We start from the raw sequence: 12,111 nt of genomic DNA on the forward strand, positions 1-12,111 counted from the left end.
AGTCCTTTGGAATCGATTCTGCCCACCACCAGTTTAAACCTTGGCGGAGTCATACCAAAGACTAAAAATGGTACTTGCTGCCTCCTTCCTTGATGCTCAGCATTTTAAAAGGATATAGCACAGACAAACAGCCATAAGTTGGCAATCGTCGAAAGCTGATTCTTAACCCCATTGTCCAAACTATTGATGTAAATGATGAAAAATAATGGTCCTACTCCAAGTACTGGTCCCTGGGGTACTCTATTAATTACATCCTCCCAGTCCCACATTCTCAGTTCACAGACACTCTCTTTTCTTCCCATCACAAATCGAGTTTCCAATCCAGTAAATGATCCGACCGGCCACTCCACAAGCCCTCACCTTAGCCAGCAGCCTTCTTTGTTGTACCTTATCTAATGTTTTTTGAAAGTCTAGATACATTACATCAACGACACTTCCCTCATCCATCCAATGAGAAACTGCTTCGTAGAACTCCAATTGATTTATTAAACATGATCACCCTTTTGTAAATTGACTGCCTTTAATTAGTTTAAATCTTTATAAATGGTTTCTCCATTTGATCTCGAATTAACACCTCCAATATCTTCCCCACAACTGAAATCAAACTCACAGGTGAGAGGTCAAGACAAAAAACAAAATCCTCCAGTACCTGTCCCACTCCAATGAGCTGTTAAAGATATCCGCTAACAGCCCAACACCACACTACTGCTGTCAATACACTCGTTTTGTTTCACTACAACGAATGTTTGAAATGTCCTCTAAGTGCTGCACATTGACAGATACGTATGGAATAGTTTCTGACTACAGAGTAGACTGAAGTATTCCATTTGAGACTGTAAATAACAGCCTCTTGTTCATTGGGTTCTCTTTGAAAACATTTTCCAAACAAATCCCTGCAGAAAAAAAAATCTAAGGGTGAGAGGTCAGGAGATCTTAGAGGCCAAGGAAATCCAAATCAGTGGGAAATTAATCTGCCAGGAAAGTGGTTATTGAGCCACCACATGGACAAGTGAGTTGTGTCGTTTCTCCATCCTGTTGAAAACAAGCACCAGGAATGTTTCACATGACTCGAAAAATGTGTTCAACACGTACATAATGTTCCACATTCACAGGCACCCCTTCCTCAGTATCCTGATCTTCAAAAAAGTACGGACCACAAATCCGATGACTACTGAGAGCACACAGTTTCATTATTTTGGGGGAGTGGAGTGGTAACTCAACAACGTGGACTGGTTTCACCAGATGGAAGGTAGGGGGGAGGGGGAGTGAGGGGGGAGTGATGAGGGGTAAGGAAGGGTGGGGGGAGCTCGGAATGTGGGAACAGCAAGGAATGGTGGTGGGGGGTGGTGAGGAGAGCGATGCCTCACCAAACATTGCTATACACTCTAGGAGGGGGGTGGGGTGTGTGGGAGTGAGGAGAATGGGGGAGAGAGAGGAGGGCTGGGAGCAGCGAGGAAGTAAGCAAGAGGAGAGGAGTTTTCAACTTGCGGTTTTTATTTTTTGTATACATTGTCGAGGCTTGTGTAAGAGCTGAGTAAAAATGGTATGCGTCATATGACTCGTTTGGTCGTGGGACTTGTCAAGAAGTGGGGGAGGGGGGGTAGTGCAGGATTGAATGAATTGGAGTACGTTAAAACAACACATTAATGCAGCATGCAGAGACCACCAGAAGATGTCCATGGGGGGTGGAGAGGGGAGGGGTTTTGGGAGGACGTAAGTGTGAGGGGAAGGGAAGGCAGAGTGAGGGGAGCCAAAGGGAACATAAGGGGAGGTGAAGGAAGCATAAGGGGAGGGGAAGGGAAGGCAGTATGAGGGGAGGGGAAGGGAAAGGGAAGGCAGCATGAGGGGAAGGGGGGAGGAAAGGCAGCGTGAAAAAGGGGGGGGAAGGGAGGTAAAACACGCCCAAACAGCAACATTTTCTTTTTAACTGCCGGGGTCTATATAAAACCGGTGGGAGCATACAACACCCATGCTATCTACTTGGCAAAGGCATGCCTGCATGCTGGCACATGCATTGACCTTTGCACCCCTCCTGTAAGCTAACTCCAAATCTGAATCATACTTGGTATGGTATGGGGAGGCAGTTTTAAATTAAAAACTAAACTGTCAGTCCTTAACAGTCCCATCAACAGAGGAGGAGGGGTGGGGGAGCAGGGGGAGAGTAGAAGTGTGGGTGAGAGGAAGGGGGGAGAGGGGTCAAACAGAGAGCGGTCGAACAGAGAGCAGGAGAGGTGGTCGGAGAGAGAGAGGAGAGGGATTGGGGGGAGGGATTGGAGAAATGGGAGGAGGGGTCGGAGGGATAGGGGTGTGAGTGAGGGAGGGGTGGGCTGGTGAGTGTGGGAGGGGTGTGGTGGTGAGTGAGGGAGGGGTGTGATGGTGAGTGAGGGAGGGGTGTGAGGGAGGGGTGGGAGAGAGGGAGGGGTGGGAGAGAGGGAGGGATGGATAGGGGTGGGAGAGAGGGAGGGGTGGGAGAGAGGGAGGCACGGATAAGGGTGGGAGAGAGGGAGGGGTGGGAGAGAGGGAGGGGTAGGAGAGGGAGGGGTGGGAGAGAGGGAGGGGTGGGAGAGAGGGAGGGGTAGGAGAGAGGGAGGGGTAGGAGAGAGGGAGGGGTAGGAGAGGGAGGGGTAGGAGAGAGGGAGGGGTAGGAGAGAGGGAGGGGAGGCATAGGGGTGGGAGAGAAGGAAGGGGAGATAGGGGTGGGAGAGAAGGAAGGGGAGGGATAGGGTTGGGAGAAAGGGAGAGAGAGAGGGGAGGGGGATAGTGGGAATTCCAGCAGATGGGTCATTCCATGTCAAATCATCAAAGAATCTGCCGTCATCTCTCAGATTTTTGTAAAACTTTGGGAACCAATTGGGACCCATGAAAAACGGCAAGAACTCAAATATTTTTGCTAACAGCCTCTTAACTAGTGAGATACAGACTAACTAACTTTGGACTAATTAGCACGACGTCGCGAATTCAAATGGCCATATCTCTAAAAGTATAACACCTTGAGAGCTGGTTTTGGTGTCATTTTAAAGGTATTTTCATGCCCTATGAATTTGTCTGGGCAACACTTTCCTATCTCCAACCACAAAAAAGTTATCACAAAATATGAACTTCAATCGTGAATCTCCAAAAAAATGTATCCTTCAAATTTCCTCAAATTCATCCCAGAGGTACCTTAAGATGTCAAGAAGCTTCCACATAAATTTTGTGATGGGCACTCCAATAGTTTCTAAGATATGAGCAATAATGTACATGTACGTATGGCATATAGGTTCGAAAATCAGCATTTGTAATGTATTATACAATCATTCTCACCTAGCCATGACAGGGAACACAGGGAACGACCATCAATTGCTTTGAAGTATCATATACGTTCATTTTCAACTGGGCCTGAGGGGAAGAAACAAGTGCTGCTGTTGCTGCATTGAAGAGGAAATTGAAAGCCTAAGTCAGGTTAGTGAACACTGTGTACTTGAACTCACTTATTGATTGTATAATACATTACAAATGCTGATTTTCGAACCTATATGCCATACGTACATGTACATTATTCTCATATCTCAGAAACTATTGGAGTGCCCATCACAAAACTTATGTGGAAGCTTCTTGACATCATAAGGTACCTCTGGGATGAATTTGAGGAAATTTGAAGGATACATTTTTTGGGGATTCACGATTGAAGTTTATATTTTGTGATAACTTTTTTTGTGGTTGGAGGTAGGAAAATGTTGCCCAGACAAATTCATAGGGCATGAAAATACCTTTAAAATGACACCAAAACCAACTCTCTATGTGTTATACTTTTAGAGATATGGCCATTTGAATTCGCGACGTCGTGCTAATTAGTCCAAAGTTCGTTAGTCTGTATCTCACTAATTAAGAGGCTGTTAGCAAAAATATTTGAGTTCTTGCCGTTTTTCATGGGTCACAATTGGTTCCCAAAGTTTTACAAAAATCTGAGAGATGACGGCAGATTCTTTGACGATTTGACATGGAATGACCCAGATGTGACACCCAGTTTAACGTCCATCCGAGAGACGGGACACACATTAATGAATAACCCTGCCTGTGAAACACCGGGATGACAGTTCAGATTCGAACCGAGGCTACACAGCGCAGAGCGAGCGTGTGTACCTCGTGGCCATCTTACCACGAGGTGGCGATTCATTGCTTTGCAACAACTAAAAACAGTTTTTATTTACTCTTTCTCATTGTAATATGCCTGGTGTTGGCTTAATGGTTTGGGTGGCGGGCTTTGGATCCAAGGGTCCTGAGTTAAAATCCCACTCATCTGTTGAATTAATACCAGGTGGGGTTAACTCGGCCTGCCATCCTTCCGAGGTCGGCAAAATGAGTGCCAGCTTGCTGGTATACTGTGTCAGAGTGGTGACCTGTCCAGGATTGTGCCCAATAGCCAAGGAGACTGCTTAGGCAGCACCAACGCTCTGCACAGAGTATGGTCCCAATCTCCTCTCCTCCTCATTGTAATTACCGAATTTATGTTTCCTTTCTTTGTCCAGAAATGTCCCAATGGAGAACCGAGCTGCCATGTCGACATCAAAGCTTGAAGAGCACTCGCCAATTGCCTTAGGCTTAACCACTCAAACAAAACGCTTGAAGAAACTTTCAAAAATGAAATGTTTAATTTTGTTTTTTTATGGATTTATCTATGTCGAAGTGACATGTCGTATAATGAAGGAGATTGTACAAAAAAAAGGGGGAAGGTTGGGATGGTTTCACGTGATCATTTCATATATATATATATATATATATATATATATATATATATATATATATATATATATATATATATATATATATATATACACAGTACTTTTCGGAGGAACATCCCAACATTCTGTTTTTTTCATGTTGCAATTAAAACTAGAATGAAGTCAAAAGCATGCCATCACAAATCCCTATGTTCCCCACCTAAAACAGAGTTGAAAGATAGCATAAAGTTCCACCAGGAATGACCCCCCCCCCTCCAATACCAAATGTTGAGTGATTTTTTTCAATTTCAACCCCTGTGATCTAAGTCCCCATCCCTGAGGCATGAACCAAGGGTCAAATCCAAAAAATCGTTACATATTTCATGTGTCCTCCAATGTTGATTGCATGTACAAAGTTTCATTTTAAAAATGTTTTAAAATGTGCCCATAATTGTATTTTTTGGTACTTGACCTTTTAACAACACACCAGGAGGCAGGGGCAAAATTATGCTGTTCTTGCACCTTCTTGCCATGTGGTGATCATAACTACTAAGTTTGGTGAATTTCTGCCCAACTGTTTAGGAGGAGATAGCGTGACGGACAGTGGGACGAAGCCAATTCATTATCCCTCCATTTTTTTTTTAAAAAAACGTTGGGATAAAAAGGGTTAACACTGCATTCCTCCTCGTGGACCTTTCAACAAACTGACTTAAAAAGCAATCCTGGACTAAATCTAGAAAATTCTCATCTGCTCTGCTCTTTCCCTGTTCCTGGACCCAATGTATTCCTGGCAAATTTAAATCCCTCATAATCAATACTCTTCCCTTTCCATAGGCTTTTCTGAATTCTTCAGAAAACTCCTTTTTCCTGCTTTTCCCTCATACCAGGAGCCCTAAAACACATCCTACAAGTATCTTACCATTACGACAATTTTGAATGTGGTCATCATTGGTTAGATATTTATCGTTATGCCATCCTGATGAGGGGGGAAAAGCCCGAAATCCAGATCGGTGGCTCCGTTTGATGATTAACTGATGTTGACCACGTTATCTTTGTCTGTTTGACAGAATCACCGGGCCAAGGCCTCTGTGTTAGAGGTGATGCTTTGGTGTCGGACTGTGTCCGATGGGGATTGTCCGAGTGCTCATCACACTCCACATGGTTCATATATATTTTTGATTAGTTCCAGGGCCACAAAGGAAATTATACAAGATTTTTGCATCTATTGGTAAAAGGAGAAGAATGTGTGTGTGTGAGAGACAGGAAAATTGTATTACTCAGTAGGAACTCGACACCTCTCATCCACAGATATTTGTCGTAGTCCTATATTTCCACGAGTCCAATTTGCATTCAGGAACAGAACAATTATTGTTAGCCATCTTGAAATTGCCACTCTCTAAATGCTGAAAATTATTATTAAAAGACCATTTTAATTACAGATGTCATGCTAGTTACGGTAGGTTAAAAGTGCCCAGCGAGTAGAACTGAGTCAATGTGAACACACACACCCAGCTCAAAAGGCCTCGTTCGCATTCATACATCATTTTTAAAGTCGCATAATGGACAAAACTGAAATCTATATGAAGAACATTCACAATAATTATTTGAAAAACATTTGACACGAAGATCTTCAGTCAAAACTGTTCCCCAGAAAAGTGATTTTTAGCTCACAATAGCAGACCAATAAACAAGTCTTTGGGGTCCTTTTCAAGAAAAGCTCAGCCAGGATGACACCCATAATAGTGTGAGGAGTGTTTCGACAATGCAATAAAACATTTGCTCCTTTGTGAGGCAGAGATTGGGCCTTTTATTGTTATTCGACAGCCACGATTATCCCACCTTTCTTGTGAGGTCAGCTCGGGGAAGCTTGATCCATGTCTTCAGGAACCAGATGGCCAGGCCTGACATTCGAGGGGTTAGGGCAGCAACATGGAATTTGGCCATGGTGTCGGCAATCACACCTACTCTTCACGAAGGACACCATGGGATCTTTAACATCTACTAACGAATGCTGGCAGATGGGACACCAGTTTAACGTCCATCCGAAAGGCGGCACACACATCGATGAATCACCCTGCCTGTGAAACACCGGAATGCCAGTTCATAGCTGGGTCGAGATTCAAACCCAGGCGAGATAGCTTTGAGGTGAGCGTGCTGCGTACCTCAAAGCCAACTTTCCAGTGATTGGGCCTTATCAGGTTTCCTGAAGATTTTCTTAAAGGTCTGAATTAACAGTTTTCTCTGCTAACTCATTACTTGCAGGATGATTTGGCAGACATAACGTGTGATCTATGTCATTCAAATTTTTTTAAAAAAAGTTTTCAATCATTCTGCCTTGAAGTGCGGGCCGTTGTCGAAACGATCTGCTGCAGAAACCCATACCACACCTTGCGAACAGACATCGCAGCACACTGATTGTAACACCCACACACATTTTGATTATGTCAACAACTGCGAAAATTTTTTGACTCGATTTAGGTAAAATCCATGTGAACCCTTGGTCACGGTTCCATAGCCCAAGGACCAAGTAAAAACCAACAGTGACTGGAGATTCCTGAGCAAATGCACAATTCTGTGCATGTCCTTATCTACTGCAGACCACCTGACAAAGGGTCTAGTTCTAGTTGGGCTGGAGCCTTCATCTGACACATACCAGGATGATTTTCACGTGCAAGTCAGCCTGTAGAATGGATGGTATTCCCACTTGCAGACAATTAACCGTCTTCAACAGATTTCTCCCAACTCTTCAACAACAACATTGCTGAAGGGCCTTGAAGTATGCACGATGGTTTGGAGAAGTGGAAGAGCATAAACTGTGAGTATGGGAGTTCAGGGGGTTCGAATCCAACCACTGCCGAGTCATATCAAAGCCTTAAAAAAAAAATTAACACTCAGCACTTGAAAAAAAGGATATAGCACGGACAAACAACCATAGGTTGGCAACCATCGCACAAGCATGATTGGCGGCCAAACGGTCTCCTCCTGCCTTGAATTTCCTCGGAAGGGAACTTTATACGGTTGTATCACTATTAACACATGTGTACAGTACAGTACTGTATCTCAAACGACGTCTGTGACGTAACGATGACGTCATGATATCTTTGAGAGGAATCCCTCCCGCCTCAAGATCCATGACGTAATTTCGCGTCGGTATTCTTTCTCTCCGTTTTTAATGCAGTGCATTCGTCGCGGCACAATGTGACATTATGAACGATTTAAAATGTGAATAATACCGCAGGGGCACGAGTTGGCAAAAAAAAGAAAGAAAAAAAAACAGAAGAAGAACCATTTTCACTTCACCACGTGTGTCTGCTTTACGGCATTTTGCCGTCGAGCTGACCGACTGTTGCAAAGTCCCGGCAGATGAACCGGCCCGCTAGCCGACACGGGCCCTGCTCTCGGCCCGACATCGACTTCCATTCAATGCGTTCAAGGTTTATTCCGCCCGTCCCGTCCTTTCATCCCATGGCGGTGGAAAAAGGCAAAGCTGCTTAAGACGGCCCGAGGAACGGGGAAAGAGAGCCCGAGGCCTGGATGTGCGAGTCGGTGTGACGGCGGTCTCTTGGATCTTGTCCTCCCGGTCCCCCTCGTCCCACATTCGCTCTGCGTGTCCCATCGCCGGGACTTTCGCCCCTTCCAGCGGGTCGAACATGGCGGGGACTCGAGCAGCAGAAGCTCCGGCTCTGGGGGAGCTGAGGTCGTCGGCCAAACGATCCAAGGACGAATCGGAAGCACGTTTCCTCCCTCCACCCATACATCCGTCGGCCCTTCCGCTTCACGATCATTCGGAGCCGGTTGTCCGCTCCAAGCACAACAACGCGTCACCCGCGACCTGCGCCTGCAAGGACAGGCGGAGGCGGCGTGGAATCAACGGTTGCGTGGTCTCTGGGACCTGGACCCAGGGAGATGTCCTGCTTCCTGTGACCCCATCGGGCGCCTTTCTCCAAAGGCCGCTGGAAGTGTCAAAAAGGTCCGAACAATCCCCCTCCGAGGCCGAGGTTCCAGATGGAACCCATTGTGAAGAGACGTCGGTTCGGACCGGCCACGCGTCGCACTCGCTCACGGACTTGCCTTCCGATGATTCGGACAATGTCGGTGCCCCGGAGGGTGTCCAGCTGTCCCGGGTTTTAGGGGATATGAGCTTGAGGGACCCCTGTGCAAACGAGGACGGCAAACACCTTGCCACGGTGTATTACATCGGGTACAGCTCCGAACTTCAGATGCCTCATATAATGAGACTCATAACGAAAGACCTTTCTGAGCCATATTCCATTTACACTTACAGATACTTCATTCACAACTGGCCACAGCTGTGCTTTTTGGTGAGTTCTTTCACCACGTGCGCTCTTTGCGCCGCTCAAAGTACCGCACGTTCTCAGTGACGTCACAATGACGTAATTGGTGCGAAGGCTTGGTGAGATGAAAACAAATCAATAAATTGTTTTGAATACTCGAGCGTTGATAAACTTGTGTAATTTCGCAGCCATCATGACGTTTGATTCTCCGATGATAGGGGCGAGTACTTTCTTGACAGATTAGGTGACGTCATGAAACTTTTGAAGTGGTATTTTTGGTGGAACTTGAATTAATGGTGTCACGGGTTGGTTGAGGGTTTCGTTTGGAAGGCAAGGATGGGGTCGTCAGATTTAAATCCGTGTGAACTTGGAATTCCTGCTTTGAACATTTATGTCTAGTTTATGTTGTACTTGCTTTCTCCGATCGATCTATGTGCTGTATCTATCTATCCATCTCTCGATCTATGTACTGTATCTATCTATCTGTCTATCTATCCATCTCTCGATCTATGTACTGTATCTATCAATGTATGTATGTATCTATCCATCTTTCTATCTACGTGCTGTATCAATCGATCTATGTACTGTATCTATCAATCTGTCTATCCATCCATCAATCCATCTATCTGTCTGTCGATCTATGTACTGTATCTATCAATCTATGTATGTATATGTATCTATCCATCTTTCGATCTACATGCTGTATCAATCAATCAATCTATGTACTGTATCTATCAATGTATGTATCTATCTATCCATCACTTGATCTATGTGCTGCATCTATCTATCAATGTATGTATTGTATATATGTATGTATGTATCCATCTCTCGATCTATGTGCTGTATCTATCGATCTATGTATGTATCTATCCATCTCTCGATCTATGTACTGTATCTATTGATGTATGTATCCATCTTTCAATCTACATGCTGTATCAATCAATCTATAGATGTACTGTATCTATCAATGTATGTATGTATCTATGTGCTGTATCTATCCATCTCTCGAACTATGTGCTGTATCTATCAATGTATGTATCTATCCATCTCTCGATCTATGTGCTGTATCTATCTATCGATCTATGTGCTGTATTTATCTATTGATGTACTGTATACGTGTGTAATATATATATATATATATATATATATATATATATATATATATATATATATATATATATATATATATATATATATATATATACACACACTTATCTTAGCCTGGTGTTGGCGCAGTGGTGAGGGCAGCGGCTTGGGATCCAAAAGGTCCTGAGTTCAAGCCCCGTTGGGCCACTGAATTAATACACCAGGGGGTTGACTCAGCCTGTCATCCTTCCGAGGTCAGCGAAGTGAGTACCAGTGCACTGGGTCGGTGTATACCCTGGTTAAAATAGGTGTACCATATCCCTGTGTCATAAGAGGCGACCAGGGTTGCGTCAGGAAGGGCATCTGGCATAAAACATGTGCCAAATCACTATGCGGATCATACGGATGATCCGCTGTGGCGACCCCTAACGGGAGCAGCCGAAAGAAGATGAAGAAGATATATCCACTTATCTATTCATCTGTGGATGTACTGCATATATATATATATATATATATATATATATATATATATATATATATATATATATATATATATATATATATATATATATATAATATAGCCTGGTGTGTTGGCGCAGTGGTTAGAGCAGCAGCTCTCGATCCAAAAGGTCCTGAGTTCAAGCCCCGTTGGGCCACTGAATGAATACACCAGGGGATTGACTCAGCCTGTCATCCTTCCGAGGTCGGCGAAATGAGTACCAGTGTACTTGGCAGCTGTATACCCCGGTTAAAATAGGTGTACCTTATCCCTGTGTCGTAAGATGCGACCAGGGTTGTGTCAGGAAGGGCATCCGGCGTAAAACATGTGCCAAATCACTATGCGGATCATACGGATGATCCACTGTGGCGACCCCTAACGGGAGCAGCCGAAAGAAGAAGAAGAAGAAGATATATATATACATATATATATATATATATATATATATATATATATATATATATATATATATATATATATATATCTGTCAATGTACTGTATCTATCTATCTATTGATGTACTGTATTTCTATATATCTATCGGCGTACTGTATCAATCTATACAGTGGGGAGAACAAGTATTTGATACACTGCCGATTTTGCAGGTTTTCCCACTTACAAAGCACGTCGAGGTCTGTAATTTTTATCATCGGTACACTTCAACTGTGAAAGACGGAATCTAAAACAAAAATCCTGAAAATCACATTGTATGATTTTTAAATAATTAATTTGCATTTTATTGCATGAAATAAGTATTTGATCACCTACCAACCAGTAAGAATTCCAGCTCTCACAGACCTGTAAGTTTTGTCTTTAAGAAGCCCTCCCATTCTCCACTCATTACCTGTATTAACTGCACCTGTTTGAACTCGTTATCTGCATAAAAGACAGCTGTCCACACTCAATCAATCAGACTCCAACCTCTCCACAATGGACAAGACCAGAGAGCTGTCTAAGGACATCAGGGACAAAATTGTAGACTTGCACAAGGCTGGGATGGGCGACAGGACAATAGGCAAGCAGCTTGGTGAGAAGGCAACAACTGTTGGCGCAATTATTAGAAAATGGAAGAAGTTCAAGATAACAGTCAATCTCCCTCGGTCTGGGGCTCCATGCAAGATCTCACCTCGTGGAGCCTCAATGATCATGAGAAAGGTGAGGCATCAGCCCAGAACTACACGGCAGGACCTGGTCAATGACCTGAAGGGAGCTGGGACCACAGTATCAAAGAAAACCATAAGTAACACACTACGCCGTCATGGATTAAAATCCTGCAGTGCACGCAAGGTCCCTCTGCTCAAGCCAGCGCCTGTCCAGGCCCGTCTGAAGTTTGCCAATGACTATCTGGATGATCCAGAGGAGGAATGGGAGAAGGTCATGTGATCTGACACCAAAATAGAGCTTTTTGGGTTAAACTCCACTCGCCATGTTTGGAGGAAGAAGAAGGATGAGTACAACCCCAAGAACACCATCCCAACCGTGAAGCCTGGAGGTGGAAACATCATTCTTTGGGGATGCTTTTCTGCAAAGGG

The 12,111-nt window shown here is 44.2% G+C and overlaps 1 protein-coding gene across 1 annotated transcript in view; it reads left to right on the top strand.

The window, feature by feature from the left end:
• The first annotated feature begins 7,947 nt into the window (after window positions 1-7,947).
• Window positions 7,948-12,111, top strand: part of NAA30 (N-alpha-acetyltransferase 30, NatC catalytic subunit) — a 43,357-nt gene continuing 39,193 nt past the window's right edge. The window contains exon 1 of the mRNA XM_085852351.1: window positions 7,948-9,022. Coding sequence (XP_085708477.1) covers window positions 8,351-9,022 — 672 coding nt within the window. The 5' untranslated portion in view covers window positions 7,948-8,350. The remainder of the gene's footprint in view (window positions 9,023-12,111) is intronic.

Source organism: Eptatretus burgeri, chromosome 13, assembly GCF_056783735.1.
Source record: "Eptatretus burgeri isolate ZD-2024b chromosome 13, Ebu_testis_v1, whole genome shotgun sequence".
In the NCBI taxonomy this organism is placed as follows: domain Eukaryota; kingdom Metazoa; phylum Chordata; class Myxini; order Myxiniformes; family Myxinidae; genus Eptatretus; species Eptatretus burgeri.